General features: G+C 33.8%; 3 protein-coding genes across 6 annotated transcripts; all 3 read right to left on the reverse strand.

Moving 5' to 3' along the window:
- Window positions 1-1,407: 1,407 nt before the first annotated feature.
- Window positions 1,408-7,444, reverse strand: LOC107414179 (ADP-ribosylation factor 1). Of its 3 annotated transcripts, none has more exons than XM_016022447.4 (9): window positions 7,241-7,444; window positions 6,931-7,140; window positions 6,791-6,829; window positions 6,468-6,530; window positions 5,046-5,064; window positions 3,430-3,541; window positions 2,733-2,780; window positions 2,460-2,590; window positions 1,408-1,839 (listed from the first exon to the last, which is right to left on the reverse strand). In XM_016022447.4, the coding sequence occupies exons 2-9, from the start codon at window positions 7,031-7,033 to the stop codon at window positions 1,806-1,808; spliced, it is 549 nt and encodes a 182-aa protein (XP_015877933.1). In that variant the 5' UTR covers window positions 7,034-7,140; window positions 7,241-7,444; the 3' UTR covers window positions 1,408-1,805. The 3 variants fall into 3 exon arrangements, with proteins under 3 accessions (XP_015877933.1, XP_015877867.1, XP_048320159.1); XM_016022381.4 differs by having other exon boundaries at window positions 7,267-7,443; XM_048464202.2 differs by having other exon boundaries at window positions 6,931-7,444.
- Window positions 7,445-9,016: 1,572 nt separating this feature from the next.
- LOC107412403 (uncharacterized protein At4g14100-like) lies at window positions 9,017-10,287 on the reverse strand. Its single transcript, XM_016020206.4, has 2 exons — window positions 9,640-10,287; window positions 9,017-9,477 (listed from the first exon to the last, which is right to left on the reverse strand). Exons 1-2 carry the CDS (start codon window positions 10,166-10,168, stop codon window positions 9,353-9,355), a joined length of 654 nt encoding a protein of 217 aa, XP_015875692.3. The 5' UTR covers window positions 10,169-10,287; the 3' UTR covers window positions 9,017-9,352.
- A 1,511-nt stretch (window positions 10,288-11,798) lies between these two features.
- On the reverse strand, window positions 11,799-17,542 carry LOC107414079 (xylose isomerase). 2 transcript variants are annotated; one of them, XM_048463590.2, is made up of 21 exons: window positions 17,374-17,542; window positions 16,682-16,758; window positions 16,482-16,586; window positions 16,018-16,092; window positions 15,779-15,908; window positions 15,585-15,676; window positions 15,335-15,385; window positions 14,719-14,795; window positions 14,591-14,645; window positions 14,387-14,488; window positions 14,129-14,180; window positions 13,854-13,899; window positions 13,719-13,774; window positions 13,250-13,301; window positions 13,055-13,134; window positions 12,903-12,973; window positions 12,733-12,773; window positions 12,520-12,619; window positions 12,345-12,416; window positions 12,181-12,258; window positions 11,799-12,000 (listed from the first exon to the last, which is right to left on the reverse strand). In XM_048463590.2, exons 2-21 carry the CDS (start codon window positions 16,745-16,747, stop codon window positions 11,965-11,967), a joined length of 1,437 nt encoding a protein of 478 aa, XP_048319547.2. In that variant the 5' UTR covers window positions 16,748-16,758; window positions 17,374-17,542; the 3' UTR covers window positions 11,799-11,964. The 2 variants fall into 2 exon arrangements, with proteins under 2 accessions (XP_048319547.2, XP_015877698.3); XM_016022212.4 differs by having other exon boundaries at window positions 16,682-16,772; window positions 17,374-17,541.
- Window positions 17,543-18,010: the final 468 nt, after the last annotated feature.

Consider the following 18,010-nt stretch of genomic DNA (forward strand, 5'->3'; position numbering starts at 1 on the left):
AAATCCTAATTCAACTAGGAATGAATTTTTTTTTTTTTTTTAATGATGAAGAACATGTATAGGATGGATGCAACCTTAACTTAATGCTAAAATTGCAGAATAACACAAAAACAAATAAAGCAAATAAAGATAGATCAAACATGAACAAAATTTAGCTCTGATACCAAATGATACGAACCTAGGATGACCTGCTCCTAAACCCGTATTATATTAGCCCGGATCTTAATTAAGTTCAAGTTCTAATGGAATGGACCTCAACCCCTAACCAACCTGTGGTTAGAAACCTTGGTATAATGTAGACGCCACAATAGGGGATGAAAAACCTATTGATGAGTCAAGCTAAAACAACCAATTCTCTAATGGTGTTTTAGGTGTTCTCAAAGAACAAAGAGATAATTAATCTCACAACTATTTTCTCAATCAAATCAAAGTTGTATTCTTATTGATAAATAAGCATTTAAATAGGCTTTGAAAGAAACAAAATAAAACCTAAAAACCCTAGGAAAAACCGGCCACATACATAAAGAAACCTAGTTGGCCACAACTATACTTCCTTTTCTAATCTAAGTTTGATTAATTAATTCCTTTATATTAAATTAGGAATTAATTAATTTACAATAAAATAAAAATCTTCCTAAAGTTATTTGTTCAGAAAATTAATAAATAAAACCCAAAAAAAAATAAAGTCAATCACAAATTAGGTAACGAGTTGACTTTGACATCTAGGCTGAATTATGTCTTCAACCGAGCTAACTTATGTCTGCCTAATGTCCAAGCTAACTTATGGCCTATCCGAGCTAACTGATGTTTGTCCGAGCTAAGTTGTGTCTGGCCGAGCTAAGTGACATCCGATGTCCGAAGTCTCAGATCAGATGTCCGAGACAAGGCTCCGATGTCCGAGATAAGGGTGTCCGATATAAAATGTCCGATGTATGAGTATCCAATGTATCAGCCTCCATCACTTGGATACTTAAAACAGATCTTGTATCTTCATGTATGGACAAGCCCTTTTGAGAATGAATTACTCTCTGGATAAAGACAGCAAAATTATCCTTAAACCTCTTAGCTTGAGCCCTAGTGATCGATACAGTCTTCATCCATATCGGATCGGTACCCCAACAAGTTGTCGGTGGTATAAGCTCAAATGGGTTCGCATCAAATATACTATATTTTTATTGGTAAGTAAATTGGTAAATAAAATTAGTATGTGATATTTGCTAGAAAGATTCAACAAAAAGCTCTCAACATGAAATTAGTGAAAATTCTACCTACAATAATAATAAGAATGTAGCATGGAAGGCATCGTTATTAACGTTATCAACATCAAAAAATTATATGAGGCCTAGAGAAAATGACATTTGACCTTTTTTAGCTTATAGGATGATACAAGCCCATACACGTTGCACATGGTAAATCTAGAACCGAAATTCACCATTTTGAGTGAAAGAAATAAGGCATAATACATACAAGGCCACCTTCCGTCTACCAAGGTCAGAGATTACGGCCCCTTTCTAATAAAAAAAGCATAATTCACGCGAAAGGAAAACTGGAATGGATGAATTTTATGGCAAACATAGAGCCAACCTGACAAATTGATTTTACATGTATACTGATAGGTTTACTCCAATATGGAATAATGAAGAAAAAATATATAAAAGACAAAAGGACGTCAATTGACATAAACCACACTCATGACTGAAATTTTTCTCTGAGGAAGTCATATTAAAGGAAACACTGTCAGCCCCTTGTAAGTTTTGGTTTGGCCCACACAGCACCAGGCTTCAGATTCTCCTCCCTAACCAGAGTTAGCCACCTCCAGATTTGAGTGTATTGCTCAACCTATTATAACAGTTATATGACTCACATTAGGCTTTAAAAGCTACATAATGTAAACAAGTAAAACCACAGAAAATAAAAGCAAACACTTCTTATCTTCTTGCACTGTAAAAATTTCCATCATGTAATATCTTTGTCAAGTAAATTTAATTAATTCTATTTCATAGTTTAAAATTCAAATACAGAACTGTTTCAACTACTTGCAATACTCTTATCCATAAGGACAGCAACCATTGACTTGTAGCCAAGTGGCAACCATCATCCTCTAGGAAAAGGTTTCTGCTTAATCCATCATTGGCCCTTGTTTGATACAGCTTACTTTACTTGTGAGAAGTTCCAATGTGTCCTTGGTGTTAGGCAAGCATTTAAGAAAGTACTATAGTTGTCAACAAAAACCTCAAGGATGGGCCACATTAGATACCTAGGGAGCTAACTTGTCATAATCTTATCTATGACTCTATTCGAATAATATCAAGGACCTGACAAGGAGCCACAGAGGATATGGTCTTTGTGCGATGCATACATCTTTTCAAATAAATGTCTGACGAGCCTAGGAAGAACTATTTCCTATTTCTAATTTTTAATAGCAAAAGTAATATACCACCAATTGTTATCAAGCTTACCAGTCCAAACCCTCAAAGAGACCCTCTCCTTTAAGGGCAGAAGTTTTAAAAATAGCCCATTGGCGGCTTTTGATCTTGTGCAACTCCAAAGCCTCAGTTATTGCAGCATCATCAAGTGCACCAGGAAGATCCTGTATAACATAAAAAAACCAAAAGAAAACTGAAAATCGTTAAAACGCTCTTTGTACAAAAAGTACAGAGAATAAGTTTAAAGATTTGACCATTATCCAGTCAAAACAAATCTGAAAATATAACGAAGGGAACAGCACAAACCTGCTTGTTTGCAAAAATGAGAACAACTGCACCCTTCAACTCTTCCTCCTGTAAAATGGGCCAAATTGTAAAAATGGCTATACAAATACATGGAGAAAGGCATCAATAAATAATACGACCAAATCTATATATATATGAGAAAGTAATCGGATGGACAGCAGAGAAATTAGTGATGCCTTTTCCTTAGGTTCAAAGGAAAGATAAGTAGGGAAGAAGTCTGCATAGTCTGTAATCACTTGAAAAGATGACAACGATGGACCATGGCAAGAATTTCATGAGCCATCCAACACTGAACTACATAAAACTTTTCATGGAAAATAAAACACCGAAAGGTGGGCAGCATTTGGTAATAGAGAAAGAATCCATTTGCAGCACCAGTAACAGTCCAACATCCAATAACACATTATTGATTGACATCGTATTAGAATGACACATTTTTCTAACAGACTCCGATAAACTCCCAGAGAAAATTTAGTATCACCTCAAAAATTTTATACTTGCACCATAAGATTTTCACCCTAACCCTCACATCAACAGTCTCTCACTACAGATGCTTACAGATAACATAATATGTGTACAATAAACATGCAAGACAAAATATATAATTTAGAACACTTCCTAAGACAGATAATACAACCAGCCAAAATTTCATAAAAACTACTTTTAATACGTAAACATAAACCCAATATAAGCTTACCTCCAAGATTGCATGAAACTCCTCCTTAGCAATTACAAGCCTATCTGTGTCACTGGAATCAACAACATAGATTATAGCTTGAGTGTTTGGAAAATAGCATCTCCAATATGGCCTGTAGCAAAATTTCAATACAAACCAGTGTGATTGTTAGACTTCTGAAATAGATAGAGATTTTACAATCAATCAAACGGGCCATGCCTGTGCGCTAAGAGCAGGCCATGAGATGCATCCAGCAATTGATTATATACAAAGAAGAAGAAGAAAAGAGTGACATTCTTAGGACATTGAACATGATAAAGAAAATAAAACTAACAAATGACAAAAAGGAGGTTATATTTAGGTACAAATGCATCACAGTTCTTCTTTATCCCTGATACAGAACAAGTGGGTTACATTAAGGTATAAAGGCATCAAAAGCTCCACTTCATCTCAGGTACAATCTTTATGTTCCAGATGCACAAGCACCAGACCCACCCCATCCATCTCAGTGCAAAAGCTCCACTGAGACAGAACAAGTGGGTTACATTAAGGTATAAAGGCATCAAAAGCTCCACTTCATCTCAGGTACAATCTTTATGTTCGAGATGCACAAGCACCAGACCCACCCCATCCATCTCAGTGCAAAACCACCAGTCCACTGCCATCTTATCCACCTCTGTGCAATATAATAAGCTTCTCTTCTCTCTGCTAATCTAAAAATGCAAACAGCTTCACATTTCCCTTTGTCATCCATCACAGTCACAGGTTCACCAATCCATACCAAGAGAGATCAATTCATTCTGCTATTTTCTTGAACAATTCTCGATCTTCCTTTTAGGCTTATGTGCTTTGACAATGCATTTTATGATGCTGTGATTCCAACTTTTTGTAATCATGTTGTTAATTCCCTTGTTGACTAGATTTGTAATTCTCTCCATATATTTTAGATGTAGAATTTTGAAACTTTTTAATTTAACTACTAGTTTTTCTTTTCTTATTATCTTCACTTCGTGCATGATCAATTCAAGACCCTTGGGCAAATTTAGCATATAATAAATAATAATCATATTACTGAAAAAAATCTAAAACCGTCAACTATATATTTTCAAGTTTTTCCACAGGCAAAGATTTGCAAATTAGGCTCTTTAGAATTGGATTGAATAAATTTAAGAAATGATATATGAACCACAATCAATGAAGTGCACACATAGTGGAAATTCATATATTAATGTAATATAAAAATAACATAAAAAGCAGCAAGAAACTAATTTTGCTCAGAATTAAGACATTATATAAAGTAACCAAGGTAATGACAGTAAATAAAGATAGCCTGAAACATGATATAGAAGTCATGCCATTCTAAAAAGAAAATGTACTAACTAATTGTCCTACAGGGGAAAACATATTTTTCACAGTGAATTTATTAATGATATAGGGTATCATAAAACTTGGACCATAAAAGTAGTGACAAGCTCTTTTTTTTCCCTTTTAACTTTTAGTAAAAGAGCAAATTATTACTAATCAATGGCTAATATTATGTGGAATTCTTTTATTCACAGTCAAATGGCTTGGGTCTTATCAAGCGCAAACTGCCACAACTTTCAATAGCGTATAAAAAACAAAAGATCATAACTCACCTGATACTTGTTTGTCCACCTGCATCAATAAGCAGAAATTGTCATCAGCACAATAATCAACATGACTTTCATAGAGAATGGAAATTACAAACAGAATTAGGTTTCCAAAAACAATAACAATTTGAAGATTTTAACAAATAAAAAGAAAAACTGCAACTAGGAGAAATAATAAATAAGAAAAAAACTGCTTTAAGGTCAATTCTTAATCCCCAAACTGCATATTATTATGCTCAATCTTCTTGCAGAAACATTTTCCTCAAAATTACTGCATTCGGTACTTTACTATTAATAACAGATGCAGTGATTAATTCCTCACTAATTTCAACGTTTTGCAGATAGTTATAAAGTCTAACACTAATGAAAGAACAGATCTCATTTTCATGTAAGAAAAATATGAAGACACATTGCTTCTGAAACATTAAATAGCACAACAGAGACCTAAAGGAGGGATTGGGAAATGTATGAGGGACCCCATGGATTAGAAAGCTATAACAAATTGGCTTGAGAAAACAAGAAGTAGGAAGAGGAAGTAAGGAAATAAAAATCAAACTTAAAACCAAAAAGATGACCACAACAACAAGACAAGAATACTCTTGTATTAAGTGATTTCTATATTCTCAAACACTGAAGACCTAGAGGGAAAAATCTATGAGGGACCCCTTGGACTGAAAGATTAAGAGTATGTTCTCTTTGAGAAAACAGAGAGATGGTAAGCTATATACGGAAGAAAAAATAACAACCAGAGGGTAACAAAACTAAAACCAAACAAATGAGCATCACAAGATTCAATTCTCTTTTATTGTATGAGTTCTACATTATCAAAAAATAAAATAAAATAAAATAAAAATTCCCTTACATCGTTTGAAAAACTGAAATACAGTAAAGAAAACAATGATATTAGCTCATAGTACAACGCATAATTGCATATTTCTAGATTTACAAATTTGTGTTATGCAAAAATGAACATGAAGCTTTGGCCAAAAGATCAGCTCAACCACGTAATTGAGTGATTCTTAATATGTCTGTCTGGACCATTTTGTCCAAAATTTCTCACAGAAAGAAAAGAAACAAGTAAATGGTTGCTAATTGAAACGGGTTGAAACAGGCTGCTTCAGATTCTATCCACTAAAACCTTTGAAAGACAAATCCACAAAGTCATGATACATGTACAATACGATGACAAATCTACAATTTCATGATTAAACACAAGACCATTGACTACTGACATAATGCGATTCACTCTCTGGTTACATGGTGACGTTTAGTTTTGAGTATATACGGATAAATTAAAAGTACAAACTTGTTACACTGTCTGATATTTATTTATACGTCAGTATATAAAGCAACAAAGTTTGAGTATGTAACTGAAAGTATCATGGTTTTGCATTTAAGTTACAGATGACAGTGAAGAAATTGACATACCAAGATCCCAGACTTGGAATTTGATATTGTTGTATTGCACAGTTTCAACATTAAATCCAATTGCTGCAGCAAAGATAAAGTAAAATGAATCAGTAAGATTTCCAGAACAAATTAATATAACCCAAACCTGAAAAACCTCCCCATTATGTAAATATGCAGTTCGATTGGGTTTTAATCAACTAGAAAAATCATTCTTTTCTTATAATTCTCTCATTCCAAAATTTTCCCAGAAGACAAGCATTAGGCAAATTAAGAAAAAAAATAAAATTAGATCCCATAACAACTTGCGAGAATCTTAAACACTACTGGGAAGGAATACCAACTTGGAATGGTGGAGACAACTTCCCCCATCTGAAGTCGATCTGCACAAACCAAAAGAGTGAATTTTCAAAAACAACCGCAGACCCAATTCTTGAAATCGATACATGCGAGATGGGTAATTGCAGAATGAGAGAACTCTTACAGAGAATGGTAGTTTTTCCAGCATTGTCGAGGCCGAGGACAAGGATCCGAGCTTCTTTGTTTCCAAACAGCGAAGAGAACAACCGAGTGAAAACTAATCCCATTGTTACGTAATTTCTTTTGGTCAGCGCATGAATGGGGGAACAGAAAAATCCGATGCGTATTGATTTCGAGATCGGATCTTAGAGACGACGCAGAACCCCGTTCCTTCCTGCAAAAAGACCAGCCGGAGAGAACGTGAAAATGGTAATTCTCTTTTTTTTTTTTTTGATTTTTTTTGATAGTCAGAGAGCGTAGGAACAGAGAGTCACAGATTGGGAAATTTGTTACGGCGTGCCTGAGGGAAAAAGGAGAGGGCCTGCTTGCAAAGTTTTTTTCGGTATTCGGGGTCGGATTGAGAATTTGAAGAAGTTAGCGACTGTGGAGAAGATACATGCGCCTGTGCGCTTTCTCTCTCTCGCTCTCTCACTCTCTCTCTCTCTCTTCACTGTTGGAAATGAATTAGAAAGAAAATACGCAACATAGGACTCGTAATTTGCAGAACAATTCCTCTCCGGTCGATGAGATACGGTGCGTTCTATTTGGTTAACCCACTAGGGCGGTTAAAATGACGTGGCAATATATTTATTATTATTTTTAATGGGATTCCCTCTTTAATTTTGAGATCTACGTACCAAACGGAACCTACAAGAGTTTTTTTTTTTTTTATATGGCATTATTTTTTTTTCTTGTAAAAGAAAAATGAAAGCTTTTTTTTTTTGGGTAATTATTTTTATTTTTTTAATGGCCTTATGTAAAGAAAGAACAAGGTTAATTTTTCTGTTAATTTTCATTATATATTATCATATATAATGTAAGTCCCAACGTCATAGGAATTACATTTATAAATTATAAAAACAATCATACAGTAAAAAATTGAATATTGAAGGATAATTATTTATATTTATCAAACTATAAAAACTATGCAAGTCTAATGATTGTAAATCATTCCATATGAATTCTTTTACCATATCATTTATATATATATGTATATAGATTCTATTTTTATTTTATTTTTTAATAATAAACATGTTACATGGAAAAGAATGATGATTTGGATGGTAAATTCGGCCACTCAACTAGGTTGAAATTAACCCGAACTATTTGTGTTTTTGATAGGTAATTTTTAATTATAAATGCTAACCAATGTTTTCTATTGGATTAGATATATAGTTTTAATCTTAGCAAAATATCAATATGTATTTTGGATTAAAAGTTTAAAGCTATGTAAACTTATACAAACATGCAAGCCATAAATTTTATAAAAACAAAATATTGAAATAGAAAGAAAATTGGCCAAAATTATTAGATAGTTGGCAATTGGAAAATTGGTAATCAATAAATGATAATATTACATAAAATTAAAATTTATAACATTTTTTAACAAATATACGTATTTTTTGGATTGTATGAACTTTAAATTTTGGGACAAACAGGTTGGGCCAGGCTTGTCCATCTATATTGGTTCATAGAAAATAAAATACTAGACTTGACCTGAACCCACAACTTTGTCGATGGATAAGTTTGGACTTTTTGAGCCTTTTTTCATGTAATGAAATTGTGACCAACAAAATTCTTCCGTACCTCGGTTGATGCTATTGAAAATTTGTATATGAGCCAAGTATTTTATTCTCATTGAAATTTAGAGAATTTTATATTAATCGAGTGAGTGAAAGGCTATGGTGTGCATGCATACCTAACCAGCTGTTCCATATGTTTTTCTTTTGGGTGGTAACTTGGTAGGCAATGTGCAAACCATGAAATTTTGTCACACCTTGAAAATAACATAAATTAGACAGGCTATATAAAACATATCAGCACTATTTTTGTACTTTTTTTTTTTTTAAGGGTCATTGAATTTGTTGGGTTAATCTGACCTAATATATAAAGTATATCAAAGCTACAATTCAATCTGTTTCTTTAAAAAAAGAAAAAAAAAAGGTTATTATTCAATCAATATATGTAAATTTTATTGAATTGTTTCTAATTATTATTAAATATCATATCAATTACAGATTAGTTAAACAATTATAAGAAATAAATAGAAATGAACAAAGAAAACACTATATAAATATAAAATGTAAATAAGCTAAAACATGTTAATTTATCTAATGTCACTAGAAAAAAGGTATTATGTTTATATTAATTTTTTTAAACAAGCAGCTAATTTACTTACGTACCCAGTGGCAGAGGTACAAGAATTTGGACCTCTTGGGCTATCTCGTGAAATTGCTCGTTCCATCCGAACCAACGAATTCCTTTTTCACAAGAAATTAGTACTCGTACATACAATGCAATAGGAAAATTTGGATCATAAACAATATTAATTTACACAAAAAAGGCTTATTATTATTATTATTATTATTGTTATTATTTGAGTAAATCTAAAGAAGGTCGAATAAATTTGAGGCGACCTTGTGATCTTGGTTGAAACAATAGGCAGGTGCTTGTGTCACTGAATCCGGCAGCACCGCACCAACCTCGAACGTCATTACATGACTTGATATTCCTGCCATTATATGTAATTTATTTCATCAATCTACTTTATATTTATATATATATATATATATATAGTTACTCTTGCCATAAAAATAATAATGTTTATTTTATAAAGTAAGAATCTAAAAGCAAATATTATTAATTAAAAAAAATAAAAATAAAAATAAGGTACCATCATAGAAATCCCAACGAACGGGTAGGCGAGTGAGAACGTCTTCGTAATACCAAATGAAATCAACTTTCTGCCACACGTTGCAGAGAAACCCATCGGTGACTTGGGTCCCAAGGTATTCAGCCCCATCCAGAAAGTCAGGCCTAGGAATGCCCACCTCAAACTCCATGACTCTGCAACTTCCATTGGCACCCAGAGTGTAGTAATACGACGTGCCGTTGTCCCACTCGATGTCGTAGAGGACCTCCCCCAGCTGCTTCTGAAATATGTTGACGTTCCGTCCTCGGGGCCAATCGTACCAGAGGTCGCTCATCTGGAGGCGAGCCGAGCTCAGGTTCATGTAGAGAAGCGCGTGGAATTGCTCTGGCCATGGCGCCGGAGTTGGGATTGTCGTGGGGATCGAAGAAGAAGAGGAGCAGAGGAATAAGGGAAGGATGAGAGAGAAGGTAAAGGTGGAACAGAGTTGGTGGATTGGAAGGCTGAGCTTCATGTTTGTGTGTGTGGGCGTGTGAGGACGAGCTTCGGCCATAGGGAGAGGAAGAAACTAGACGATTAGGCAATAGTACCATGGAGGGCCCACCCAATAAAAGATTTTGCAAAATTAGAGCTATGATATTTGTTGTATTATAAAGATTAAAACAGCCTTCTTCTTTTTTTACCCATCGAAAGTGATATATTTGGGCGCCTGTCATCTGGATTTGTTTTTATAGATTCTTAAAATAAAAATGTCTTATATTCTTTTTATATTTGCAGTGTATATTTATGAACTCGTAGATTATGGATTTTTTATATTTTGTTGTGTTTAAAAAGAAAAAAATGGCTTTTATTTATATCTAGTTATTTTTAAGGTCGGTTAACACACTAGTATTTTTTTAATGTCTTTTCTTTAAAAAAAAAAAAAAAATAGCATGTGGCTTTTTATTTGGGGTATTTCTGATTTCCTCTGATTTTAAATCTATACAAATATATATTTAAAGATAAGATTTCTTTTTTTTTTTTTTTTTGATAAATAAGCTAAGATATTTTTTTTTACTCAAACAATAAATAAGCTAAGATATTTTTTTTCACTCAAACAATAAATAAGCTAAGATATAGACAATGTCATTGGCAACGAGTTCATTTTAATCATGGAAGACCCACTTGATCTTATCTTCAGAAATAAAGCTTATGTAATTTTGGACAGATATTAACTAGGAAGAAGCTAAATATATATATATATATATATATATATATATTATCAACCATCCTGAACATATATCTTCTCGTTGTAGAGTAAGATGTGGTATTAAATTTTGGAAACGGTTATTATCGAGAAACTGATTTTCTGATTTTTGAAACATGAAAAGCATTTATCGTTGTCTATATGTAATTGAGGACGATGAAATTGTGGAAAAGATTGCAGTGGGCTGCATTTGGTTCATCCCATAGAAAACACACCCATGAAAATGAAGCAATCACCATTCACCAAGGACTTACTTGTTAAAATATCCATGGAAATAACAAACAAAACGTGCATTAATTCGCCTCTAGTTTTAGATTACATTGTAATTAAAAAAATTCTTAACAAGATTTAACAAAGGCCAGAAAGGAAACCTTGTATACAAAAATTTTAGAATTTAGAATACATGGTATCTAATAAAGCTCTAAACTAAATAACTTCATTTCTTGAAATAGTATTTTTATTGCTACAACAAGGAGAACTCGGTAGAATCCGAAATCACAAACAAATAGAAAATCCACACATGCTATCCACTTCATGATGATTGTAGGTGACTATTTTGTAAAAGGCAAAATGTTTTACTGTTTATGAACCAACGACAAAAACACTTTTGCTAAGCACCCATTTTGTAAATTGCATAGCCGCTCAGAGCATATGCCCAATCCATTCCTGGACGTTCCAAAAGGAAGGAAATATGTTGGAACGTATGATATTTATAAATATACAACCAACTTAACTTTCTTTTTTCTTTTTGGTTGGGGGGGTAGATAAAAACCATAATTGGAGTGTTTATTTTCTTTCATTTATGGTCATCTTTCGAATGTTTATTTTGGTTTTTGGTCGAGAATATATATTTTTGTAGGTTTCTCTCCTATCTGCCGTCATTTGAGGCCTTCAATACCCATTAGCAGTCTTCTATATTGAACATAATATGCTGTAATTATCGAAGAGGGGCATGTATATAATCCATAAAAAGAAAGGAAAAAAGAAAAAAAGGTATTGTCTACATGAGAATTTAGCTAAACTACATAATTAGGCCTAATTAGAGAAACTAGAATCTTTTATTGGTGAAGAAAACTCCTATCCAATCCATCTATGCTTTCTATCTAAAGAGCAGATTGGAAAATCATCTCGGCAAGTTCCTGCAACAGAAGAACATAAAAATGGTGAGATTTTTCAGCCACCTTATTATTTAAGTTGAGAAGTCACAGCTGAAGTTCAAAATGAACTGTGTTTGCAAGAATTGTAAATTAAAAATATTTAGAATTGATGTTTGTGCATAATTATTATAGGACATGGTAACTTTATATGTATGGAGTTACCTGTTTGGCGGAAGGAACCTTAGGTTCACCCCATTCAAATGCTTTCTTTTCAAGAAATTCAAAATCAGCCTTACCAGCCTGTAAGAATAACAATCATCATGCATTAGCCATAGAAAAGAGCAATCGGAAATTAAAAGTGAGACAGCAATGGGAAAGGCAGTTACCTCTATCTGAGCTCCAATTTCAGTGTCAAAGCTCTCGTATCGTTTGCGAACGAGCTCAGCAAGTGAACCATCCTATTTTGTGTTTTGGGAAAATCATTATCTAAATATCAGAAAAAGAAATATGGAGAAGAAATGGTAGGAACTTTCATAAATGAAAAATTATTAAACATCTAACCTCAATAAGCTTGGCAACATTACGTAAGCCACGGGCCAGGGTGTCCATACTACTAATGTGCGCAATGAACAAATCCTCAACATCTGTGCTCTCTCTTCGTCTAAATATTATGAAAAAAAATAAATAAATAACTACACAAAACAAAAGTTATTTAAGATATCCATGATGTAAGATATCACTAGCAACCAGCACAGAAGAAAGAAAGAAACCAACAATTTTGCATCAAAGTTGAATCCACCAGGTGCTAATCCTCCCTGCGATTAGAGAAAAAAGAAAAAAAAAAAAAAAAAAAACAAAAGAAAAAAGAAAACAATATAAGTAGACTTGACCATACGCTCCTGAATTTGTAACAACAAATAGTAGAGAATCATCTTTATCAATACATTTCTGACAACGCTGAGCATAATCATAGTTGCCTCTCCAATATCTGTGAGAAACTGATCTGTATCCCAACCTGTAACAATGACAAAAGCAAAATATCATAACCTCCATTACAGGGACAATTTAGTGCAAAATTTTAATAACCATTCCATACCAGTCTGAGGATCGCCAGTGTTTGCATCAATATTTCCCAGTAAACCATTGAGTCTTGCAGTTTCAAGCTCATGATGACAACTGCAAAGGAAACAAATATCATGGGTTTCAAAATATTTTATATTTTCATCTAAGGAGTAGAAAGTATAGGCATTAACTGATGGATGAAGAAGTTTATCTATAAAATGTGATATACCTGTGACCAGATAGTGTTGCATGGTTGCACTCAATGTTTAATTTGAATTCTCCTACAAATAAAAGGAAGAATGAGGTTGAGGATAATTTTTATTACCAATAACATCCAGTCAACACAGACTATGTTCACCTTAATTTCCTAATCGATGAAAGTATATCAGGAAACATAGAAAAGAAGTGGATGGCTTGCTAATCTAAGCCAGCGGTAGGAAGCAAATTATAAAATTGATAGGCGGTTAGTAGTTCAAAGATAAATCATTAAAGCAACATGGCGGTAAAGAAGCAGGGTGGAGAGAGAAAGAGAGAGGAACAAAGAAAAGGCAGGTAAACAACTAATAATCCTACGTTACAAAAAGAAAATCCCTCCCAACCATTCCAATATTTCCATTATGAGTAGGCCAACTTTAGTTCCAACTTTTTTTAACCCTAATAGGTGGAAAATGAACATGGACAAGAGTAGCAAAACTTACCTAAAAGGTTATATTTCCGCAGAAAATTAGATGTTGTTGCAGCATCCCAGTCATACCTGACAGAATAAGATCATGTACTAAGATAGAATCATTGTTAAAAGCATGTATTACCAATTAAAACAATAAGAAACATACTGATGTTTGGTAGGTTCTTGGGGCTTGGGTTCAATCAGTAAGGTCCCTGTAGAAAACAAAAGAAAGATAAAGATAAGCTCCTCCTATTGTTTGAGTTAGTAGGAAACACAAAAAATATAACAGAGTTTCAAAAAGAATCGACCAAGAAACTGAATGGTCCTATTATTTTTCCAAGAGATGATAAACCCAACCCATCCAGGAAATGGGTCTTTTATCACATATACCATTCAACTTCAAGCATACATTTTTGGAAAGTAAGAGAAAGAAATGGTTACCATTGAATCCAATTTTCTTCTTGTAGGCTGCAGCACCTTCAAGAAACCTGGCCTGCAAGCACACAGAATCCAATTCAAGAAAGGGAAAAAGCATAATAAAAATGTAAGGCAGCAACATGGAAAGAACAGTAAGATTGCATTAATACAGAAAAATCCTATTGGCTCAGCACTGAAATACATTTAAAAAAAGCTATACTAAGAAACAAGTTATAATATTCATCAAAACATATAATAAAAATATCAATGAAAGTAACACACCATATGATCAAGTTCTCGTCCCATATCAGTGTTCAGGAGACTCTGGTAGCCCTCACGGCCACCCCAAAATACATAATTTTCTCCTCCTAAATAATGTGTGACCTGTAGAATGTGTAACTTTCAGCACCTAGCATTTCCCTTAGAAAAGACAGAAAGTTAAAGTAGTTATTGTCATACAACAATACTCTCTGTTTAGACACAGACCTCAATAGCTTTTTTAACTTGAGCAGCAGCATATGCATATACACCTAATTCAGGGCTGTAAAAGAGTGTTGAAACCATTAGTCCCCATATTAAGTCAGTAAAGATAGAATTTTTGATATGAAGTTTACCTTGTAGCACCACCATGCATGTAGCGAGGATGCATAAACAACTGAGCTGTACCCCACAATGGGCGAATCTTGGTACCCTGTATAAGGAATTATAAGTTCTTGAATAAGCAAAGATGGCTTCTTATACTTATGTATAAAGAAGACAAGACCAGATATCCAAGTCTAATCTAGACAGGACTGCTAATAGCAAGTAAAGTATATAGATGAGAGCAAGTGGGTGGATTCATATTATCTTCACTTTTTTCCCTTCACCTACTTGGCAAGCAAGAATAGCACGGTGACTGCAATGGGCACTCAAAGATTGAGTGCTAGTTATAGTTTTCATGCAATGGAATTATGAAAATAAGTTTTCACAGTTGCCAATCATCATTTAAGTACTGTAGCTGTAATACAGCAAGCAACCAATTTTAAAATTTGTTCTTTCCTTTAGAGTATTTTACTAACATCTCCTTTTTACAGCTAATGGACTCTAATGAAGTTGATTTAAGATTACAAAACACGTATAGACGTCATATCTGAAAGACCCATGCATAGAACTCTAATTTGCATTAAGGAAAGGGTTTGGCTTAAGGGTTTGAGCTTTGTAAACTCATAACTGAAAACAGCATATAGTTACCTGAAGCTCCTTAGCAAGGGCCACGACTTCATCCAAGTTAGCATTAGTTTCCTGTAGAAAAAGCAATACAAAATAGGTCATTTATTTATAGCCTATGAACCCAAATAATGCCATATCAATATTGTAGGATTAGTAGCAGTTTTCTAATTTTCAGAAGAATAAGATAATTCCTCATCTCACATGTTCTTCCCTGATAAAGTTGACAAACATAAAAACAGATGACAACAAAATAGTCACAAAGATTACTCACCTCCAAGGTTTTTCCATCAGGTGCTATATCCCTGTCATGGAAACACCACCTATCAACTCCAAGCTTGTTTATAAATTCAAAGTTGGCCCTCACTGCATTGAGAAATTAAACAATAAACAAGATTTCTTCTAAATGCAACAAATAAACTTCAACCACTAAATAAAGAAAATTGTTATATGAGAGAGCAATCTTACTTCTTCTCTTAGCCATGTCAAGTGAGTTGGTTCCATCCTCCCAGGGCCAATTCTTCGTAGGTGCACCAAATGGATCACCTCCTGTCCCACGGAATGTGTGCCAAAAAGCTACACTAAACCTGAACCAATCCTGTGGCCATGAAAAACATGTCATACAACAAAAGTTGTTGGTAGATGTCAGAAACATTTAAGAACAAGAGAGAGGGAGAGAAAAAGAGAGGAAACAGACAAAAACCAACCTTCATCTTCTTCCCCAGAATCTCCTCATCTGCGTTATACCATTTAAATGCAAGTGGGTTCTTGCTAGAGGGGCCCTGACAGGTGATATACATACAAGTAAAATGAGCATGTTTCAGATACAATAATCAATTAGCCATCCAGATTCCTTTTATCAGGAAGTAATGAATAAACCGAATAAAGATAATATAAAACTTTTTCTGAACAAAAAAAAAAAAAAAAATTCAGAAATATCAATTTCAAACTTTTAAAGTCAGGAAATCGGTTAAACTTCTGATTTAAGGAAACTAGTAGACTTTTGCCCAGTTGAAATTACCATACATTCTGATAGGAAAGTTTATAGAAATTTCATTCACAGTTCAAATATAAATGGAGAGGACCAGTCCATGCAAATAAAGTAATAGCAAGTAAAATATTACATCCGAACAATGTGGAATATTTGAGATAAAAGAAGTCATAAGCCTACCTCGTATTTAACTTTAGGAATGTTAGGGAAAAATTCCCCTTTCCATTCGCTAGAAGCACTGCATTGGGTATCAACATCAGCAGGGCAAGTTGGTGGGTTGCCAATCTGCATTCAAGGCATAAAAATATAAAGACCAAAACAAACCACTTAACGAAACAAAACCATTTAACGAAAAAGATATCAAAGCGAGCTCCTTTTACCACTCCCAAGATAGCCACATTCAAGCAAAGCAGCAGCAGAAGTATCTTCCCAGAATCCATGTTCATAGTCTATCCACCTTTGCAATACACACTAAAAAATAAATAAACAAATAAAAATTAAACATCAATAATCAGCCACATTCAAGCAAAGCAGCAGCGGAAGTATCTTCCTAGAATCCATATTCATGGTCTCATCCACCTTTGCAATATACACTAAAGAATAAATAAACAAATAAAAATTGACATCAATAATCAGATAAACAATACACAGCCACATTATTTGTCCAATGGAACCATCATAATCAGTTCACCAAATAATCCCCCAAATACAAATTATCAACAACTTGGAAACTACCCCAGCAAAAGCCAGCAATCAGATACATAATACACCCATGACCCAGAAAAGACCGGCTGGTGAAAAAGCAAAGTCATGGAGCACAAACAGGGCAGTCATCAGTAATTTGAATATACCCGATGGTCAAACTATCGAAAAGAAAAATGGGTTTCCGTCAAAGTATCAATCATCCAACAAGCAAAAAGTTTAATCATCAAAACTCCACTAAAAATTAAAATGTTAACCAAATTGGAAAGCAAATATTTACCCAAAAAATCCAAATAATAAAATAATTCAACTCAGAGAAGCTACACAGAATGAAAAAAACAAGGAAAAAAAATAAAGTGAGCAAACTCACAAATAGATTAAGTTCAAGCAAGAACTCTGTGAAACCAGTCGCAGTCACACACTTGAGGGAGCTTTAAGAAAAATCTGTATGTGCGATTTTTGTGAGTTTCACAGCAAAACCACCGTGTCTGCTTTTAAATGCGTGCTTCCGTGTAGGGGTGCATCGGTCGTTTTACTTACGATTTCGTTTTTTCCTAAAATTTCTAGGAAAATCAAATTCGAGATAAACATTATCCACGAATTCGTGATAAGCTTACCGGACGTGGAGTTACCTGCTCCTCGGATATGCAGCACCCTCTTGATACGTGGAGAAATTTGATTGGTTTACTCTGAATATTCTACGGAAACCTTAGGAATCAATGGATTGTAATGGCAATAGAACTGTCACCTAAGGTGACGTTATTTTAGCCCTTTTTGTAGGGATGTGAACTTTTTGGCAAAAAAGTAAACGGATTACGTGTCACTTCGTATTGTCTTGTTGTGGAATAAGTTCTGACTCGGCCATGACGAAATTTATGAAATCATGAGAAAAAGAAATTCGTTTGATGTTGGTTGGTCTCTACTCTCACTATTTATTTTATTTTCAATAATTTACCTTGACAGTAATCCCAAAAAAATTAATAATAATTTACCTTTACCCCAAAAAA

This window comes from Ziziphus jujuba, chromosome 1 (assembly GCF_031755915.1).
Source record: "Ziziphus jujuba cultivar Dongzao chromosome 1, ASM3175591v1".
Taxonomy (NCBI): domain Eukaryota; kingdom Viridiplantae; phylum Streptophyta; class Magnoliopsida; order Rosales; family Rhamnaceae; genus Ziziphus; species Ziziphus jujuba.